This window comes from Hyperolius riggenbachi, chromosome 6 (genome assembly GCF_040937935.1).
Source record: "Hyperolius riggenbachi isolate aHypRig1 chromosome 6, aHypRig1.pri, whole genome shotgun sequence".
NCBI lineage: Eukaryota > Metazoa > Chordata > Amphibia > Anura > Hyperoliidae > Hyperolius > Hyperolius riggenbachi.
Window position 1 is genome coordinate 123,659,206 of NC_090651.1, and position 22,317 is coordinate 123,681,522.

Here is a 22,317-nt window from a genome sequence, read left to right on the forward strand (position 1 = left end):
CTTTAACAATTTGGCCTTAAATATTTCAATGTAAAATCCTCGACAGACAGGAAGTCTGCAGAATGTTACAGATGGTCATTAATTTAAGAGTCCATGCACATGAAACACTATTCACAAGCAGAGCGTACAGGGATTGTTCAAATGCCCTGTTGATGCGCTGAAACCGCATCCAATCCGTTAATGAAAAGCTGCTCTCTCTTCACATCCATCTTCACAAGGGACAATCTGTAACTTAATACTCTGACTTTCTTCTCCACACAATACACCCATCACGCAATTCATAAGCAAACACTTTGAACTCCGGCAGCTTTATGTAAAAAGCAGGAAAAAAACTAAATCAAAGGAAATGTCTGAAATGAGTGCAACGAGTAGGAGTATTTGGAGAATAACTTATGCGCGGAAACGTGATGAGGATACCAAAGTAAAAAAGGAGCATCATTTACATTCTAGATTGCTTGACTTCCTACTTTGAAGCTTTACTTGTTTAACTATTATGTTCACACTGAATGCAGCCATGTACAATCTGAATGCAAAATCTATAGTCCAGACTTGCCTAAAACATACAAAAAGGGAGGAGTATTCTGACTGTGCAATTACTGCTAACTAGATTCTTTTCCATGCACATTTTGATCATCTATAAAGGTACCCATGCATTACTCGATTTGTGGAATGGACATTTGGCAGATTCGATTATAATGATTGAATCTGGCAAGATCAATTTGCAATGTGGCCATTCAATCGTTGCTTGGTAGGATGTGCGGCAGTGGCAGCATTCAACATTTTCCATTGCCATGATCAGCCTAAAGGTGCGTACACACATGCGACTATAGTCGTTTGTAACGATCGTTCCCCGATCTTTACCAACGACGATCGTTACAAAAAACGAACCACCGACTATTAAGGCAAACGACGAACGAGCCAAATCGCTACAAAAGAAAGTTCTGTCTCGGCGGATTTTAACCAACGACGATTGTTTGCAAAAGTAGTACATCGTTGGAAATGGTCGTTCGTACTAGGCTTGACATGCGCATTTCACTATTTCTCCGTGAAACTTCTCATTTTTATGCGCAGGCGCAATAGTTGCTTTATGTGATGTAACGTTCGTTCTAAAGATCAGATCGTTACACACCTTTTAAAACTAACTTTACTTAGGTCGTTCTTTCATCAATTAAAAGTTCATTCGTCGTTCTCAACGAACGATCGTTGTCGCATTTGTGTATGTAGCCTAAGGCTGGATTCACAATGTGCATGTTGCAAAAGGGTCGGTTCACACTTGTTTAAAAAAACGTATCCGTGTGGTAAGGTTTTTGAAGCAGACAAAAACGGAGCCAAGGATCCCAATGTTAAAAATATTGTCGGTCCTCGCATGTAAAAAAAAAACCAACCAAGCAAACCATGGGATCCGTGCATGAAAACTGCTCCTGCTCCTCCCCTCAGCATCATCTTTGCTGACTACTTATCCAATAAAAACTCCCATGAAGGAAAGGACACTTTTTGACATTGGTTTAAACATACTGGAAATGTATGCTACAAAAGCACTACATTTTGAAAGACGGATCAGATTTTAAAAAAACTGATCCGTTTGGAACGGGATCCGATCTGCATCTGCAATAATGTGAACAGAGCCTAACACATGCGACCTGCAATGGAGCTTGCATGCGTTTTACCCTACACTTTAATGCAAAGCCTGCATGCATTAATACAACACAGAAATGTGAACAGACAGGCTCATAGAACTGTATGGGCAGCAAGATGACATGCAGATGTATTCTGAAATGTAACTGGTGCAGTGATACTGCACTCTAAAAGTTGTACTGGCTTAAATTCAGCATTTACTGTTTTGTGGATACTGCTGGCAATTTCTAAAATAGACTCCGCGAACTGTATCTTCCATTTGAGGGCTATACTGAAAACAGAAGGTACATGTACTGGTTACATTTTTGCACTGGCTTAGCCTTTTTTTAAACGGAACCTAAAGTGAGAGGGATATGGAGGCAGACATTTATTTCCTTTTAAACAATACCAATTGCATGACAGCCCTGTGGATCTTTCTGACAAGATGTGTCTGAATCACACAATTGAAACAAGCATGTGGTTAATCCAATAAGATGTCAGTAAGAAGCATTATTTTTATTTAGTGTTTATATAAAGACAACATCTTCCACAGTGTTGTACAGAGTATAGATGGTCTTGTCTCTTATCTGTATCTTAACTGTCCCTCAGAGGGGCTCACAATCCGATCTGCATGCTTGTTCAGGGTCTATGACGAAAAGAATTATAGGCAGAAGGGCCTGCCAGGCAATCTGCATTGTTTAAAAAGAAATAGGTCAGCCTCCATAAATAATTCTGATCTGTGCCATGATGGCACATATTCTATAAAATCACAGAGCACCTTTATGTGCATGCATTCCCTATAATGGTTGAACTAGACAAGCCTCAGGGTAAATTTCAGGTTTAGGAACATGAAAGGGTTGCTTTCTGACTGGTGTGGGTAGAACAGGGACACTTTCAAACTTGGGAGGGAACCTCAGCGCTGGTGAAAGCGTCTAGTATAGAATGCTTTTGCATGCAAACCATTTTGGAAGCCAATATCCTCCATTTTGTGCAACTGAATAAAACTTGCATTAAAGGGATACTGTAAGGGGGGGGGGGTCGGGGGAAAATGAGCTGAACTTACCCGGGGCTTCTAATGGTCCCCCGCAGACATTCTGTGTTGGCGCAGTCACTCACCGATGCTCCGGCCCCGCCTCCGGTTCACTTCTGGAATTTCAGACTTTAAAGTCAGAAAACCACTGCACCTGCGTTGCCGTGTCCTCGCTCCCGCTGATGTCACCAGGAGTGTACTGCGCAGACACAGACCATACTGGGCCTGCGCTGTGCGCTCTTGATGACATCAGCGGGATCGAGGACACGGCAACGCAGGCGCAGTGGTTTTCAGACTTTAAAGTCTGAAATTCCAGAAGTGAACCGGAGGCGGGGCCGGAGCATCGGTGAGTGGCTGCGCGGGCACAGGATGTCTGCGGGGGACCATTAGAAGCCCGGGTAAGTTCAGTTCATTTTCCCCCGACCCCCCTACAGTATCCCTTTAAAGTTGTTTTTATCATTACTAGAGTTCCAGCTTGTGAGTGCAGAGGGTGAATAATGGTTTGTTTGTAAATTGACCACCCCCCTCAGCACCCCGTTTCCGATTTAAATTTAAATTCTGGGCCCTTAATAGGATAAGCACAGGTTTCCTTGCTCATCATCAAACAGATTCTGCATTAAATAAAGTAACGTAAGCAATTTTTCTGTTAATTGCATATAATGTATAGTCTAGAAATCTAGTGTTCCAGGCACATGCTCTTTGGTGTTAGAAATTAAGTATGATATGCTTGAATGCGGAGGCCTCAGTCACTTTACATAACTGGTTTAGTAAAAAGGACTTGCTCTGCAGAACGTCTCTTTAACCTCCTTGGCGGTACAAGCCGCGCAGGAGGTTTTCTCCGGCCCTTCTGGGCCGATTTGCTTTTTTTTTTTTTTTTTTTTTGCTGCACGCAGCTAGCACTTTGCTAGCTGGGTCTGCACTCGATCGCCGCTATCCGTCGCGCCGCGCGCCCCCCAGACCCCGTGCGCTGCCTGGCCAATCAGTGCCAGGCAGTGCTGAGGGGTGGATCGGGACTCCCAATGACGTCCCGACGTCTGTGACGTCATCCCGTCATCCATTCTTTGAACGGGATTTCCTGATCGGAGATCGCCGAAGGCGATCGAAGCGGGCGGGGGGATGCCGCTGAGCAGCGGCTATCATGTAGCGAGCCCTGGGCTCGCTACATGGTATAAGAAAAAAAAAAACTGCTGCGCTGCCTCCTGGCGGAATTTTTTATAACGCCAGGGGGGTTAAGGAGAATTTCTTTTAGAGTGAAACAGATGCATTTCTAGACGCACTGTAGAACATTGTCCTGTGTCTCACACAAGGCCGGAGTGCTTATCAGCCAAGATGTACAGACATCCAGGTGGCCTTTTGCTGTAAACATCGAGTGTTTTCATATTTCCTAAAAGGTAAACAACAGCCAGGGAACAGAAAACAATATTCTCCTCAGAACAAGGGAACAGGTCATTTTTCCAGTGCATGCGCAGTAAAGACTGTGCTTGTCATGATATCACGTGTTCTTATCAGCCAATAGCAGGCGATGGGTTATTGATCCATCCCTGCTGGATGATGTCACATTTAACTCTTTAGAGGCTAGTATAAAACAGCCAACGGGCTCCAGAGAGCCACTTCTGACTTTCAACTTTCAGCTTTAACCTTCTAGCTTCAAACTTCAACCTTACTTCTTGTAACTTCCATTACCTGTATGCTGTAGATAGGCCCAAGTGCAACTAGCATAGTTGTACCATAAAAGAAAGCCTGGTCTATTCACAAGGGAATGCATAAGATTCTACAGACCAATTGCTTTGCAGAGGTAAACGAAGAGACAAGATTGCTGAACACATCTGTATATTTGTTTTCCGAATAAACTCCTGAAAAACTTTGGCGACGTCTAAGCAGTTCTATCGCCTGTGCTGTTGCCGAACAAAGGTGTCGTGTTGTTGCCCATAGCAACCAACAAATATTTATTACACTTGGTAACAGGTAAAGTTGGGGTCCTTTTACACTTAATCAGTTGCCCTCAGTTATAACTGAAAGACAACTGATTTTCAAAGTAATGTCCATGTTTTCCTAAGGCTCATTTTCCACTATATGCTTTTTAACTGAAAGCTTTTTTTACAATGCTGCTTTGAAAATAGAAACAAAAAACAAACAAAAAGTGTTGTAAAAGGGCCAGCCCCCTGCTGATGTATATCATAGTAAATTTGCATTAATTAGCAATGCAGAAGGTTTTGTGCATGGCACTTCTGTACTTTTTTTTAAAATTAAAACAGCAGGCTGGTTTCTATAGTTTATTTACTGTTGAGAGGATAGTGCAATTTTTTTGGACAGCAAACTAAACACCCCCTCACTTCATCATTGTTACCCGCATAAAGTAGTCAGGAAGAAGACAGGAATGGGCAGCAGCCAGGCTTTTTACCCAGTGACACAGCCCACCTCCTCCCTGTGCTGCTGATGGATTAGCACTCGTCAGCACTGCAGCTACAGTTTAGAGACTAATGCTACATACACACTTGAAAGATGAATGAAAGATATCAGACCAATTTTACCCCCTTCCATGTAGTATGAGAGCCATACTCTACGCAGTCTATTCTATGGAGCTGAACTCCCCATCAGATAAAAGTCTTTGCAAGATGCTGGACACAAAGATGCTGTACACATTCAACAGATCAGTATCTGCAGAAGATCTGTTCCTGCAAAAGATCCATTCCTGCAAAATGCATTCATAGTCTATGATATCTACAGATCCTCATACACACCTTGTTTAATAGACAATCATCTTTGTGTCCAGCATCTTGCAAAGATTTTTATCTGATGGGGAGTTCAGCTCAATAGAATAGACTGTGTAGAGTATGGCTCTCATACTACAAGGAATGGGGTAAAATTGGTCGGATATCTTTAATTTATCTTTCAAGTGTGTACACACCATTAGTGCCTGGTCAATTTGTACAAAGTAAACAAAATAGAAAAAACAAACAAATATAATGTAATCCTTTATAATGTCTGGTACACAAAATGCAACCTCCGTCATACTGACAGTTCAATCAATAATTTCCGACAAGTACGATCTGAACTCCAACTGTTTTTCTGATCGATTTTTCAAATCACTTCTATACAAAATCAATCAGAAAAACGATTTAAAAAAAAAAATCAGATATGTCGAAAATAATGGGTTCAACCGTCAACCTGATAAGAAATTGCATTGTGCGTACCAGGCAGTAGGCTTAAATAAAACAGCAGTAACAAATGACCTCAGTGCAATTAAATGTACACATTACATCAACAAACACACTAGATTTATATGTTGAGAAGGATGCAAATGGGCAGGAAGATTAAAAAGTAGAGCTGTAGTGCTGGCCAAAAATAGTTCATCTCTGTTAACAGAGGGAGAAGGTGGGGTGGGGTCAGGTGATCTGTTTTGTGCCGGGGAGGGGGGGGGGGGGGTCTCCAAGAGAGGTACATTTACTGTGAAGTACATACTTTTAATGTAGAGCAGGCAGAAGAAAAAAAAAGCGAGCGTTATAAAGTGAAAAGGAATTTATTACCTTTCTTGATTCCAGGCGGGCCTCTTCCTGGCAGCACTGCCTACAGTGTTTATCAATTTCATTTAATTGAAATTGTCCCAGCAAGTCACAGGAGCTGCACAGTAAGCTACTGGAGAAGCCCAAATCTCTACATGCTTCTGATGACAAATCCACTCCATACACAGAAACCTGTAGAAGAAAAAAAAAATGCAAAATGAACTTTTGCCATTCATTACAGTAGACCTACAGCTCCCATAATCCGCTTTAAAGCTTAAACAGGAACCATAACGACAGTAGAATGCAGGTAATTTCAGGATACCCATGTTTACTGTAAATCTGGTTTCAACATTAGAAACACTTCTAGCTATATATTGCTGTTTATTGGCATTTAGCCCTACCGTCCAATTGAGGCTTAGCCTAGGCAGTTTATTATAGATTGCCGTAGATATTCCTAATCATCAAAGCAGTTATTTTTCCATGCATACTTTTTTCCGTGTTGCGTTGTGCAGCAGGCTTTTTACGCGTGCTACTTTAAGTGTTCCAAGCGTAGAATTATTGTTGGCCATGTGCCACGCTTCCTCCTTCCGGCCAGAAAAAGGTCAGAGCGGTAGTAAGTAGTGTAGTGCGGCCAGCACGTTGCTTGTGGAGGATAAGGATCCGCACATCAGGCACTCCTGTTCTGCACTTAAACCCTGGTCTCCCGTAGACAAGCTGTGTACTATACATTTGCTCACTGCCCAGAATCTGTTGTTATCTCTCCACTATCCTGTCGAGCAAACAAGTGGCCACTGCCCAGGATCTGCTGTGGTACTCAGCTCTGCATTTATTAATAGCTATTTGTTGTGATAAATTCACAATGCAGTGAAATTTACAAACAAGACACGAAATGACATACTATCAATTTGATAGTATGATATCCTTTTCTATCAATGCATGTTTGTAAACATTACTGCACAGTTCTAAAGCTTGATTTGAAGAAAATCCGTGCAAAAAAAATTGAAATTGCAATTCAATTTTTTCCTAAAAATCGTGCAGGCCTAGTATTTGTGATTGGAGCGAGCTTTGAGCATCATATGGTGTCCTCTGATGGATACAGAGAAAGTCACTACATTCTTTTGCCCAACCTGGTTTAACCACTTCAGGACGAGAACAGAATTTTCACATATCATCACTGCTCCCACTTATTAGTCAATAACTTTATTACTACTAATCACACCTAAATTATCTCTATATTGTTCTTTTCAGGGCAAATTGTACTTTTATAGTGTGAAAAATTTGTTTATAACCTTATTTTCTATGCATCTTAAAAGGGAATTTACCCACTTAAGCCTATCTGGACGAACATTCTCGTCCAGATAGGCTGCGCGCACTCCCGCGGGTTGCGCATGCTCCCGCCGCCGGCCGTTAGCCCAGCGATCAATGAATGGGATTATAGATCCCATTTATTGATCGAAGCCCCCCCGCAGAAAAACAGACAGCCTCTTATCACAAAAAGTTTCCCGTCCTCCTCATGCTTCCTGGAAGCGTACGATCACACTTCCAGGACTTTGACTGTGGCCATCTTGCGGCTAAATAGTAAAATTACACCCACATCCATTTTTTTTTTTACATTTAAAATTAGCTGTTTACCTTCCACACCAAAAATTATCCAAATAAAATGTTTAATAAATAAAATAAAAAAAATTACATATAAAAAAAAATCAAAAACAAAATAGTTACCTAAGGGTCTGAATGTGCATGTCAAAGGAGTATATTAATATAATTTTTTAAATTATGGGCTTCTAAATAGTGATGTACGCAAATTGAAAAAAATGCACCTTTATTTCCGAATAAAATATCGGCACCATACATTGTGATAGGGACATAATTGAAATGGTGTAATAAGTGGGCCAAATAAAATACATGGGTTTTAACTACTGTAGCATGTATTCATTTCAAACTATAATGGCCAAAAACTGAGAAATAATGTTTTTTTTTTCCATTTCTTTAATATTCCTGTTAAAATGGGATTAGAATAAATTAATTCTTAGCAAAATGTATCACCCAAAGAAATCCAGAGGGCCCCTTTCCACTATCGCGAATTCGCATACGTTTTTCGCATGCAAATTTGCATAGCAATACAAGTGAATGGGACAGTTTCCACTTGTCAGGATTCCTTTGCGTTTTTCTGTGCAGAAAAAATTCGCATGTCAGAGCCATCAGAATTTGCATACCGCATACCGCTATGCGAATCGCATACAATGTATTTAATAGGAAATTCGCATGAGGTTTGGGTATGCGAATTTTCATGTGAATTTCCATGCAAATTCGCATAGAAACAATGGAAAAGCACACCAGCACTGCCATAGTTAAATTCGCATACATTGTCATCCATGCGAATTTTTACCGCGACGATTCGCACCGCACAAGTGGAAATGCAGCCTAATTGGTGGCGGAAAAAACAAGATATAGATCAATTTACTGTGATGAGTAGTGATAAAGTTATTAGCAAATGAATAAGAGGTGAAAGTTGCTCAGATGCAAAAAAAGTAAACAACCCTGTGGGCTTAAGTGGTTAAGAAAAACAACAACAACAAAAAAAAAACAACCAACACACACACTATTTTTCCAGTTACATCCAATGGCGCTTTACAATAAACAGTGCTAAGTATACGTTAGACCCACAAATTTTATTTGCTTATCCATCCGGGTTATTACAACATTTAGATTATGTTCCTAGCACAATGTATGGTGACAATTTTGTATTTGGAAATAAAAGGGTCTTTTTATTTCTCATTTTACACTATCAATGATTGAGACCTTATTTGCAAAAATAATAGTAATATACCTTCATGGCATACATATTTAAAAAGCCAAGTTCCCAAGGTAACAATACATGTTTTTTCTCTTATATTCTAATGTGTTAACATTTTAACCCTGATAAGTTGTAGAATAGAGTTTTAGGTCTCTTTCACAGTGGGACGTTGCGTTTGATGCAACGTTAAAGTCGCACAACGTGCCCCTGGTCTGAGTACAGTCAGTTGCCCATAGACATTGCCTGATGAGTGCTAATGACTAAATAGAGTGCACCTGTGTGTAATCTAATGTCAGTACAAATACAGCTGCTCTGTGACGGCCTCAGAGGTTGTCTAAGAGAATCTTGGGAGCAACACCACCATGAAGTCCAAAGAACACACCAGACAGGTCAAGGATAAAGTTATTGAGAAATTTAAAGCAGGCTAATGCTACGTACACACATGCGACAACGATCGTTCATTGAGAACGACGAACGAACTTTTAATTGATGAAAGAACGACCTAAGTAAAGTTAGTTTTAAAAGATGTGTAACGATCTGATCGTTAGAACTAACGTTACATCACGTAAAGCAACTATTGCGCCTGCGCATAAAAATGAGAAGTTTCACGGAGAAATTGTGAAATGCGCATGTCAAGCCTAGTACGAACGACCGTTTCCAACGATGTACTACTTTTGCAAACGATCATCGTTTGTTAAAATCCGCCGAGACAGAACTTTCTTTTGTAGCGATTTAACTCGTTCATCGTTTGCCTTAATAGTCGGTGGTTCGTTTTTTGTAACGATCGTCATTGGTAAAGATCGGGGAACGATCGTTAAAAACGACTATAGTCGCATGTGTGTACGCACCTTTAGGCTACAAAAATATTTCCAAAGCCTTGAACATCCCAATGAGTACTGTTCAAGCGATCATTCAGAAATGGAAGGAGTATGGCACAACTGTAAACCTACCAAGACAAGGCCGTCCACCTAAACTCACAGGCCGAACAAGGAGAGCGCTAATCAGAAATGCAGTCAAGAGGCCCATGGTGACTCTGGACGAGCTGCACAGATCTACAGCTCAGGTAGGGGAATCTGTCCATAGGACAACTATTAGTCGCGCACTGCACAAAGTTGGCTCTTATGGAAGAGTGGCAAAAAGAAACCATTGTTAACAGAAAAGCATAAGAAGTCCCATTTGCAGTTTGCCACAAGCCATGTGGGGGACACAGCAACCATGTGGAAGAAGGTGCTCTGGTCAGATGAGACCAAAATGGAACTTTTTGGCCAAAATGCAAAACACTAGTGGCTTGATTCACAAAGCGGTGCAAACTGTTTAGCACGGCAAATTACGTGCGCAAAAGTCCACGATCACGCGAATCGCGGCACTTTGCGCGCACAAAAGTCCACGAAAAGCACGTCACGTGCTAACTGTTTAGCACATCCGTGCTAAACAGTTTGCACCGCTTTGTGAATTAAGCCCTATGTGTGGCAGAAAACATCACTCAGAACACACCATCCCGACTGTCAAATATGGTGGTGGCAGCATCATGCTCGGGGGGTGCATCTCTTCAGCAGGGGCAGGGAAGCTGGTCAAAGTTGATAGGAAGATGGATGGAGCCAAATACAAGGCAATCTTGGAAGAAAACCTCTTGGTGACTGCAAAAGACTTGAGACCGGGGCGGAGGTTCACCTTACAGCCGGACAATGACCCTAAACATAAAGCCAGGGCAACAAAGGAATGATTTAAAACAAAACATATCCATGTGTTAGAATGGCCCAAAGTCCAGATCTAAATCCAATCGAGAATCTATGGCAAGATCTGAAAACTGCTGTTTACAAATTCTGTCCATCTAATCTGACGGAGCTGGAGCTGTTTTGCAAAGAAGAATGGGAAAGGATTTCAGTCTCTAGATGTGCAAAGCTAGTAGAGACATACCGTATATACTCGCAAGCAAGCCGGCCTGCATATAAGCCGACCCCCCAACTTTTTCCTGAAAAACCAGGAAAAAAATGATTGACCCCCATATAAGCCGGGGGGTAGGAAATGCTGGCCGCGTGATCCCCCCCCCAGTGTGTCCCAGTATAGCTAGTATAGTGGCCAGTATAGCTAGTATAGTGGCCAGTATAGCTAGTGAAGTACCTAGTTATAGCTAGTATAGTGCCCAGTATAGCTAGTATAGTGCCCAGTATAGCTAGTATAGTGCCCAGTATAGCTAGTATAGTGCTCAGTATAGCTAGTATAGTGCTCAGTATAGCTAGTATAGTGCTCAGTATAGCTAGTACAGTGCTCAGTATAGCTAGTACAGTGCTCAGTATAGCTAGTACAGTGCTCAGTATAGCTAGTATAGTGCTCAGTATAGCTAGTATAGTGCTCAGTATAGCTAGTATAGTGCTCAGTATAGCTAGTATACTGCTCAGTATAGCTAGTATAGTGCTCAGTATAGCTAGTATAGTGCTCAGTATAGCTAGTATAGTGCTCAGTATAGCTAGTATAGTGCTCAAGTATAGCTAGTATAGTGCCCCCCCCCTCCGCCTCACCCAACTCCCCCCCGCTGCTATTAGCTTACTGTGCGGCTTCCTCTATTCCCCTCTCCGTTTCCCAGGCATGTAAATAGTTCACAGCAGCTCGCTCCACGGCGGCTGCTGTGTGATGACAGGAAGCTGTAGGCAGAGCGGTTTCCTGTAACGGCGATGTGTATCGCCGTTACTATGGAAACCGCTCTGCCTCCAGCTTCCTGTCATCACACAGTGAAGTATTTACATGCCCGGGAGACGGAGAGGGGAACAGAAAGCCGCACAATAAGCTAATAGCAGCGGCGGACGCGGGGCGGAGGCGGCCTTCCATCAACAACGAGACTCGCAAGCAAGCCGACCCCCCAACTTTGGGGGGGAGGGGGGGTCAAAAATTTGGCTTGCTTGCGAGTATATACGGTACCCTAAAAGACTGGCAGCTGTAATTGCAGCAAAAGGTGGTTCTACAAAGTATTGACTCAGGGGGCTGAATAATTACGCACACCCCACTTTGCAGTTATTGATTTGTAAAAAATGTTTGGAGTAATGTATGATTTTCGTTCCACGTCTCACGTGTACACCACTTTGTATTGGTCTTTCACGTGGAATTCCAACAAAATTGATTCATGTTTGTGGCAGTATTGTGACAAAATGTGTAAAACTTCAAGGGGGCCGAATACTTTTGCAAGCCCACTGTATATATAATTTTTTTTTTTTATGTGATGTGCGTCCAAGCTTTAAAGGGCAACTGTAATGAGAGATATGGAGGCTGTCATGTTTATTTCCTTTAAAGCTATAGCAGTTGCCTGGCTGTCCTGCTGATCCTCTGCCTCTAATCCTTTTAGCCATAAACCCTGAAATTGTCAAATCTGATACTATTAGCTGCATGCTTGTTTCTGGTGTTAATTCAAACACTACTACAGCCAAATAGATCAGCAGGGCTGCCAGGCAACTGGTATTGTTTAAAATAAATTTGGCAGCCTCCATATTCTTCTCACTACAGTTGCCCTTTGGACACACCAAAATATATTCTACAACTCTTCACGGTTAAAATGATCCCAGATGTGCCTCATTTAGTAACAAACTGGTGGTGCAGTCTCCACAAATACAGTGGACGAATATATCAGACTCTCTCCCGCAGCTGGGAGCATTCTGCGCAGGTGCAAAGCACTCCCAGCCACAGGAGCTTGGCGGGGCGCATGCATGTGGTCGGGCATGCACAGTGCATCCTGACTGGCCAAACAAACGGAGCTTCTAACAGGGCAAGGAGAAGGCAGAGGAAGACTGCGTGGGAGCGATCGGTGCAGACGGGGCTATAGGAAGCCCCAGGTATATATATTTTATTATCGTTCGTCTCTGGTACACTTTAAATCCTACAACTATTCTTGTTGCTTTCTTTCCAACCAAGTACTATTCTGTAGTCACTCTTCTGTTGCAGCAAACATTAGTAACTGTTTCTGATTTGCTGTGCCAGTGCTCCTAAATTTATATAGGCATGTACCTGGCAAATGCTGCTTATAATTCTTTTATATAGAACAGTTTGTTTTCTTAGAGGAGTGTTCATGCCAGCAGCATTTACCAGTGCTGTCTCAATACACCATTTCATTGAGAAGGACATCGCAATCTATATTTATAAGGTTAGTCTAACTAGCAAAGTAACTCATTCTGAAACAACAAAGATATTAAGGAGACCTGCTTAGGATTCTTAGATCTACAGCACAAATTTAAAGCCTAATTGAATTCTGACATTTACCCACTTATTGCCAAACAGAATTATAGTACCAGCGCTAAAGAATGACATGAAGCATGAAATTAAATTACTGAAAGGGGAGGATATCACCTTGTTTGTAGTTTACATTTATTAGTATCCTTTTCCAGTAATGAGCAGGTTAGTAGATTAAAAATAAAATATTGTGAGAACCAATTAGCTGTGATCAAATTTGCAAATGGAGGTAGGAAACCCTTAATGTATGCATTTCTTTTTTTGCTGACACATACAGAAATAAAGATAATTTACTTTAAAGTGCGGCAGGCAGCTGTCGCTGAGGGAGCTCCGAGTGAAGCTGAACCCTTTAAAACTTTAGCAGTGCTTTCCATCTAATCCTGCAGCAACAATGCTAGAACTGAGCCTTTCGTCCCTTATACGGCTTTTAAAATCAACCGAGGCAGCTGCTGCAGAAGCTCGCATGCATGCGTTTGGGCTGAGATGAGGCTGCAGGCAAAGCTACAAATAACCAAAAGGTGGATATACATTGGTCAATAGTCTGGCTTTGCAAAAGATCTATTAAGCCAGGTTCATACTGTGCAAATAAGGTTTGAATGGAACAAATTGGTACAGATGCAAACGGGTCCTATACAAAGCAATAGGATCTATTCTCATCAGTCCGTTTGGAACAGATCCAGTTGGTCCATTCCGATGAGTGAAACGTGAGTATAGGCAGTGCGGGATTTTTGTAGATCACCCGGATAGCGACAGACTTACAAAGTAGTCTATGAGAATGGACAGTGTTCTCACTAGGCAGGTTAACGTGTATGTTCAGCAAATTACTCACCTTCCACTTTCTATTTGGGTCCTACCCCAGTGCTGGCACCCCGCTCTAGGCCTCTGTACAGAAGCGCCGGTACACAGATCATAAGCCTGGCAGAAGCTTCAGCCTCCACATTGGTTTGCAACAGGCCAGTGATCTGCAAACTTGGCTCTCCAGCTGTTAAGGAACTAAAAGTCCCACAATGCACTGCAGGAGTCTGACAGCCACAGTCATGATTCATAAAGGCAAATGCATTGTGGGACTTGTAGTTCCTTAACCACTTGCCGACCGCGCACTCATAACGCTCGTCGGCAAAGTGGCAGCTGCAGGACCAGCGACGCAGTTCTGCGTCGACGGCTGCAGGCTAATTAATCAGGAAGCAGCCGCTCGCGCGAGCGGCTGCTTCCTGTAAATTCACGGCGGGGGGGGGGGCGCCGTGAATAGCCTGCGGGCCGCCGATCACGGCTCGCAGGCTAAGTGTAAACACAAGCGGAAATAATCCGCTTTGTTTACATTTGTGCAACGCTGCTAACAGTAGCAGCGTTGTACCAGATCAGCGATCCCCGGCCAATTAGCGGCCGGGGATCGCTGTCACATGACAGGCAGGAGTCTGTTAGAGGCTGCACAGGACAGATCCGTTCCTGTGCAGCCTCGGATCTCCGGGGAAGGGAGGGAGGAGAGGGAGGGGGGAATTTCGCCGGAGGGGGGCTTTGAGGTGCCCCCCCGCAACACCCAGGCAGGCACGATCAGACCCCGCCAGCACATCATCCCCCTAGTGGGGAAAAAAGGGGGGCGATCTGGTCGCTCTGCCTGGTGTTTGATCTGTGCTGGGGGCTGCACAGCCCACCCAGCACAGATCAACTAAAACAGCGCTGGTCCTTAAGGGGGGGTAAAGGCTGGGTCATCAAGTGGTTAACAGCTGGAGAGCCAAGTTTGAAGATCAATGCAACAGACCAATGGGCAAAATGTCCCTTCCCAGGGAGGATTCTTATTAGTTCACTGAGAGGTGGACCAATGAGAATTCTCTCGGGTGCAATACATTGGGAGCCTAAGGGCCAGTTCACACTTGAGCGCATGCAAAACGGGCACGGTGAACGGGCTCTGTCCATTTTGCATCCGCTTCACGTTTGCCCAAGATCACCACTCACGTTTCCCACTGCCGATCGGTCCCTCAGTCCCGAGCCTGGCAGGAGCAAGGGGCTCTCAGGAGGATGCAATAGATCAATTCTACATAGCAACAGGTAGAGTTTGTATTGGTCCACCATGAACCAATGAGTATTCCCATTACTCTTTTGCAGCCAAATGGAGATTCCAATGCTTCTGCCAGCGCCAGCCTGTGTACGAGGGACAGAGCAGCGGAACATGTGAGTATTAAAGGGAATCTGTATTGTTAAAATCGCTCAAAAGTAAACATACCAGTGCGTTAGGGGACATCTCCTATTACCCTCTGTCACAATTTCGCCGCTCCTCGCCCCATTAAAAGTGGTTAAAAACAGTTTTGAAAAGTTTGTTTGTAAACAAACAAAATGGCCACCAAAACAGGAAGTAGGTTGATGTACAGTATGTCCACACATAGAAAATACATCCATACACAAGCAGGCTGTATACAGCCTTCCTTTTGAATCTCAAGAGATCATTTGTGTGTTTCTTTCCCCCATGCACTGAAGTTTCAGGCTGCTCTTTTCTTCCTGCAAACAGCTTTGCCCTTGTTTGTAATTCCTCAGTATGTGAAAGCCCAGCCAGCTCAGAGGACGATTTATCCAGCTTGTAAAAGATAAGAGAGAGAAGAGAGAAGCTGCTCTAATCCTAAATAACACACAGGCAGTGTGCATAAAGGGGAGTTCATAGCAGAACCACAACACTGAAGAACTTGGCAGCCTTCCAGACACAGGCCGACAAGTCTGACAGGGGAAAGATACATTGATTTATTACAGAGACTGTGTTAGTAGAAAGTGCTGCAGTTAGCCAGAACACATTAGAATAGCTTTTGGAACTTGTAGGATGATAAAAAACAGGATGCAATTTTTGTTACGGAGTCTCTTTAAGTCATGTCCCTAATGGGTATTTTTGTGTGAACTGGCCCTTATCTGTATACTGGCGCTTCTTCCGTGCAAAGGAACGGAACGCGGTTGCCAGCAGTAGCGGAGGACCTGAATAGCCAGCAGCGGGTGAAGCAGATGGGTGGTGATGGATGCGGAAACGGATGCACAATGGTTGGTTTGTGAACGATGCATGTACAACCTGTGTGGATTGGCTATTATCACTCTGTTGTGCATCCGTACAGTGTGACCCCAGCCTTATTCCTCGCTCACATATTGATCAAAGAAATGGTAATCAAAACATTACACTACTGTACTAAAAGACCACCACTAAGAAAAAAAAAAAGAAAAGTGAAATTTAAAATGCAAAATATGTACATTTATCACCGTAAATTATCTTTTTTTCTCCCATGTAGCTGAAACTAACAGTACCTAGTATTAATCTGACAGCTGTTACAGATTAGATTAGTCCACCTCCTCTTTGGGGGATTCTCAAGTAATTCCTTTTCTTTCTAAAACCCCTCCTGGACAGATGTGATACAGTCCAACAGGCAAAATGTTGGGACAGACTTCTCAAAACAATGCAACTAAAACAATAACATTTCTATAGAGCTTTTCTCCCATAGGACTAAAACTGCTTAGGCCCTCTCAGATTCAGTTACTGGTAGTAGGATGAAGTATTAACACAGAAAATAAAATTATATTTCTGCAAACTGAACAGGTGGGTTTTCGGTCAGATTTTAAAAGACAACTTAAGTGAGAGGGGTATAGAGGCTACCATATTTATTTCCTTTTAAACAATACCTGTTACCTGGCAGCCCTCCTGATGAATTTGGCTACAGTAGTGTCTAAATATCACCAGGAGCATGCATGCAGCTAATCTGGTCAGTTCTGAAATGTCAGAAACACCTGTTCTGCTGCATACTTGTTCAGGGTCTATGACTAAAAGTATTACAGAGGATCATCAGGACAGCCAGGAAAACTGGTAATTGCTTAGAAGGTAATAAATATGGCAGCCTACATAGCCCTCTCGCTTTAGTTGTCCTTTAGACACATCCAGAGATGATGCTGTCCTGATCTGCTGAGGTAAGAAGTTCCATAATGTGTAAGCAGCTTGAAGAAGGCTCGGGACCCAGTTTTTAGGTGGACTCTGGGTATGACTAGATTATTAGAACCTGTGGATCTGAGAATGCGGGGATTGCTACGCAGCTGCAACATTTCTTTAATGTATCCAGGGCCCAGATTATGGAGTGATTTAAATGTCAGTAGGCTGATCTTGAATTGGATCCTCCATTTTATAGGTAGCCAGAGCGCAGGGCTGGTGTTTTGTGGCAATGACGAGGTTGATTAGTTAACAGTCTGGCAGTAGTATTCTATATCAGCTGTAGGTGGTGCAAGTCCTTGTTTGAAAGGCCGGTGTAGAAAGCATTACAATAGTCTAGTTGGGATGTAATGAAGGCACAAACTAAGGCCACATACAGACATCAGACCATGGTCTTTGGAAAATGAAAGATCACAGACCAATCTTACCACCCTTCCTGTAGTATAAGAGCCATACTCTACACAGTCTTTTCTATGGAGCTGAACTCCCCATCAGAAAAAAATCTTTGCAAGATGCTGCACACACAGATGCTGTACAGACACAAAAGATCAGTATCTGCAAAAGATCTGTTCCTGCCAAAAATCCATTCCTGCAAATTGCAATGATAGTCTATGAGATCTGCAGATCATCATACACACATGATTTAACTGACATTCATCTGCAGATCAGATCCACCAGGATGGATTTTCAGATCTGCAGATGAATGTCAGTTAAATCATGTGTGTATGATGATCTGCAGATCTCATAGACTATCATTGCAATTTGCAGGAATGGATTTTTGGCAGGAACAGATCTTTTGCAGATACTGATCTTTTGCGTCTGTACAGCATCTGTGTGTGCAGCATCTTGCAAAGATTTTTTTCTGATGGGGAGTTCAGCTCCATAGAAAAGACTGTGTAGAGTATGGCTCTTATACTACAGGAAGGGTGCTAAGATTGGTCTGTGATCTTTCATTTTCCAAAGACTATGGTCTGATGTCTGTATGTGGCCTAAGGTTGGCAGATCTTCAGGCTATGCACATGCTCAGAGCTGTGTAGATTGGTACCTCCTATTTCTAGTGGTGAAGACTGCAAGTGAAGTTGTTTTGTTGTCATGTACAGCCCTCTGATCAGAAGGACTTCAGTTTTATCTGCATTTAGTCTCAGTCAGTTGTCACACATCCATTGCTGTAATTCAGCTAAGCAAGTAATTTGGCTGGAGCAGAATAAGTGCAATAAAGGAGCAGATATCCACATCAAGAATTTTGATTGGCTGCTCTGAGCAACTGCACCACATCAGATCCCCTGATGACGGCGAAAGGCCGAAACTAGTCGGGACTGTAATGATCGCTGCTGCAGCAGGTGTTGCTGGAAGTAGTAGTGCTGCAGCTCAGGCAGTTCTGATCTCTTTCCATGCAAGCTGCATAGCTTTGTCTGCCTTTCCCTGCTGTCAGCTTGTGACTGATTATTATTCACCTGTGTGGGAATCTGCATGTCTGCTCCCATTGGATGACCTCAGTATAAAGATCTGCTTCCTGCAGGACTCCTCGGGTTTTCATAGCTTCAGCTTAAGCTTGTCTTGCTGTCGCTTCAGCCCCCGATCGTGTTTCTTGTTCTAAAGATACTTTGCTGGTTTTGCATCATATATTGGTTCATTGCCCATATATATGCATACCAGCACGTTTATTATTTTCCTTGTATTCGTGTTACGTTGATACATCAGTGTCGCTGATGTATACGTACACGAACTGTTTATATCCTGTGTGCAGTTAGTCAGCTTTCCAGCACGTTTTGGTAGTTTGCGCGTATCGTGAGCACCCGTGCTGAGCTAGTATCCTGCTCCTGGTCCTGTTTGTGGATAGCGTTCATCTCTGCGAAGAGATAACGAATCCTTCTGAATCCTGTTCTGTTACTGTTTGTGGATAGCGTTCATCTCTGCGAAGAGATAACGAATCCTTCTGAATCCTGTTCTGTTACTGTTTGTGGATTGCGTTCATCTCTGCGAAGAGATAGCGAATCCTTCTGAGTCCTGTTCCCTGTATTACTCCAGTCCTAGTCAGCGTTCCTGCTTATGTCATATATCGGTTCATTGCCGATATATACATATGTTAGTCAGACGTTACAAATAGTTTCATTGATAGCTGTAATTGTAATACGCTAGGAAAACATACTTATTGTATATTTGTCTGTGTTACGTTCATCTATCTTGATCCTGCTATTTCCTGACTATCCTGTCCTGTCTTTGTGAGGCACGCCATCGCTGCAATCGCATTGGCTGCCTCATTCCAGTCTGTCTTGTTTTGGACGCTTGCTGTCGCTAAGTAGCCGCTAGCTAGCAAGCGTTCATTCTGTCTACCTATCCTGATCTCCTCAGTTCTGGTTTATGCGCTCAGCGCTACTTTGCGCTGAGACGTTATAATGAAAACATTGTTTGTGGCTGCACCGGCTCTGTGCGCCACAATCTCCTTTTGGAGTCAGTGCTCCCCTCCACTATACTAGGGATAGCCTGTTACCTTGTGCTAGTGTGTGTACCTCCTCCACGTCAGCTCATGCGTTGCATGCTGACTGTGGAGAATACACCACCAAGCCTTACAGGGACGAGAGCGGGCTGGACATTGCTGATTGCTTTCCTATGTTCAGAGTACCACAAGAGTGGGAAGCGATATATCCAGAGGGGGTCCTATACTGGCATGGAACCCTCCTGATGTAAGTTACCTGTTATCTTTTATTGGTGTGCCTTGCATGGAGGAATAAAAATTGTTATATCCACTGAGGGAACATTCTTTCTGCTTCTCTGTTTTGGTGCATTGAGTCACATAGGAGGAATGCAGATGTAAAAGAGCTATCCCTGGAGGTGGATTGGATTGTCTATGTGCTCTAACCAACATAATCCCTGGCGCTGTGATATTGCATGACTGGCTATTTCGAGGTGAAAAGGATCCTTCCTGGTCACAGCAGCAAAGGTGTTTGATGTGGAACAGATTACCAACAATTCTGTGGAGCGCCTCTACCCTTATCTTTGTATATTTGTGCACCACATTTGCACCATTTTAATTCAATTCTTCATCCACTGGTTTTGATAAATCTGCAGCGAGTTGGGAGGCATCTTTGTATTGGTCCTCTCTGGGGTGTGCTTTTGTGAAGAATAAAGGAAGCTTTCAGAATTCCACACTAGGAGATGGGGTAGTTTAAAACCTGTGAGATTTTTTACCATCACTGTAATGCCTCTTTTCTGCAAGCAGTTGAGAGGTGGTGAATTCCCTGCCTGTGAGCTGCTGCCATCCACCAGTTGGGCGCTTGGTAGGGCTGGGAACAGGCGGTAGACAGGCAGCTCCCATGGAGTTGCATCTGAGAATGGCAGTTACCATGCTCAGACGCAACGGTTTTTCGATACCAGGTAACGCTGCAACGTGCAGGCGCTTAACATGCACGTTGTTGCAAATGCTGACATTCGGGTACAAAAATCATCCGACTCCAACTCCTCAGTTTATGGAACCACCGACTCCAACTTCAGGTACCCAAAATTGCTACGACTCCAACTCCACAGCCCTGGAAAAAAGAGGCCTAAGTGACAGGAACACAGGATAAGTAATTTATAGTGCACTATACTTTAAGACAGATGTACATTGTTTGCATATTTAAAAATTTACAATTTACAATTTGTCATGATAACGGTTATTTACTTTTTCATTTTACGTTGTAATTGAAAACTTGCATTGCCATTTTCAATGGACAAGCTTTATTTACGCAAGACGTATATTCCTTAACCTCCCTAGCGGTATTTACAGATATACACGTCCATACAAAGCTTGCTGTGAACAGTATTGACGTGCATACACGCACTGTATACTAGACACCCGCATGACACATTTTGGCGAGTTACAGGAAAAGAAAGGTAATAAAAATTATTTAATCAGTTTTTGCACAGAAATCCTGGGGAAACTGAATGCCAGGGAGAGTTAAAGTGGACCTGAACTCTTGCACAGGACAGAAGGAAAACAGAGGAATGCCCCCTGTAAGTATTTAGAGAGTTTAGCCTGTTTAATTCCTCCTCAGGGCCCGTTTCCACTACAGCGAATCTGCATGCGTTTCCTGCATGCAGATTCGCATAGACAATACAAGTAGATGGGACTGTTACCACTCGTCAGGATTTCTGAGCGTTTTTCTGTGCAGAAAAAAAATCTGCACGGCAGAGCCATCAGAATTCGCATACCGCTATGTGATTCGCATACAATGTATTTTATAGGAAATTCGCATGCGGTTTTGGTATGTGAATTCGCACACAGGCACTGCCATGGTTAAATATGCATACATAGTCATCCATGCGAAATCGTACGTGAATTCGCATGAAAATTCGCATACAATTGCATGCGAAATTTGCATCCGCATGCAAATTTTTTTCCATGGTGATTCCCACTGCACAAGTGGAAAGGGGCCCTCAATTGTGTCTAATCACAAGTTGTAATCTGATCTCTCCCCTGTGTCACATGACTGCCTATGGCAGATAAGCCCATTTGAAAGCACAGGCTGTAAACAAGATGTCTGCTTCCATGAATCAGGAAGTAGAAAATAGTGCAAATTTTAGGATTTGTATTAGCTGTAACAAATACATTTTTTTTTGTTTAAAGATTATGCTGTTGTGTATCTTTTAGAGCAGAGAGGAGTTCTGAGTTCAGGTCCGCTTTAATATAGCAGGGCTGTGGAGTCGGAGTTGGAGCAATTTTGGGCACCCGGAGTCGGAGTTGGAGTCGTGGTTTCAGAAACTGAGGCGTCGGAGTCAGGGTCGCATGATTTTTGTACAAAATCCACAGCCCTGTTAAGTATTAGACTAAGGCGTCGGAGTCGAAGTCTGAGCAATTTTGGGTACCCGGAGTCGGAGTCGTGGTTTCAGAAACTGAGGAGTCGGAAGATTTTTGTACCGACTCCACAGCCCTGTAATATAGTGTCCACCTCAATCCGGCACAGCTCCCTTACAAATTCCACTTTGTATCAAAGCATAAAAAGGGTTACATTAAAAATAGCTGTAGAAGTGGCCACTGATCGCAGTGATACAAGGGTGAGGCCGAGCACGCTCAGACACCCTGGTCATTTGAGTGCTGCCCCATTCTTTGTTTGGATGATATTCCTTATCACATTTTTTAGTATTCTATAGCTCCAATATAAATGATGCTACCCTTATCTGTGATTCATAATGATGTTATGCTATTGCATTTGATTGATCATCCATTCAGAAT

The 22,317-nt window shown here is 43.0% G+C and overlaps 1 protein-coding gene across 1 annotated transcript in view; it reads right to left on the reverse strand.

The window, feature by feature from the left end:
• SELENOF (selenoprotein F) overlaps positions 1–22,317 on the reverse strand; it is a 45,289-nt gene that overhangs the window by 18,714 nt on the left and 4,258 nt on the right. Inside the window, exon 2 of the mRNA XM_068239853.1 lies at positions 6,172–6,339. Within this exon, the coding sequence (XP_068095954.1) occupies positions 6,172–6,339 (168 nt within the window). The remainder of the gene's footprint in view (positions 1–6,171; positions 6,340–22,317) is intronic.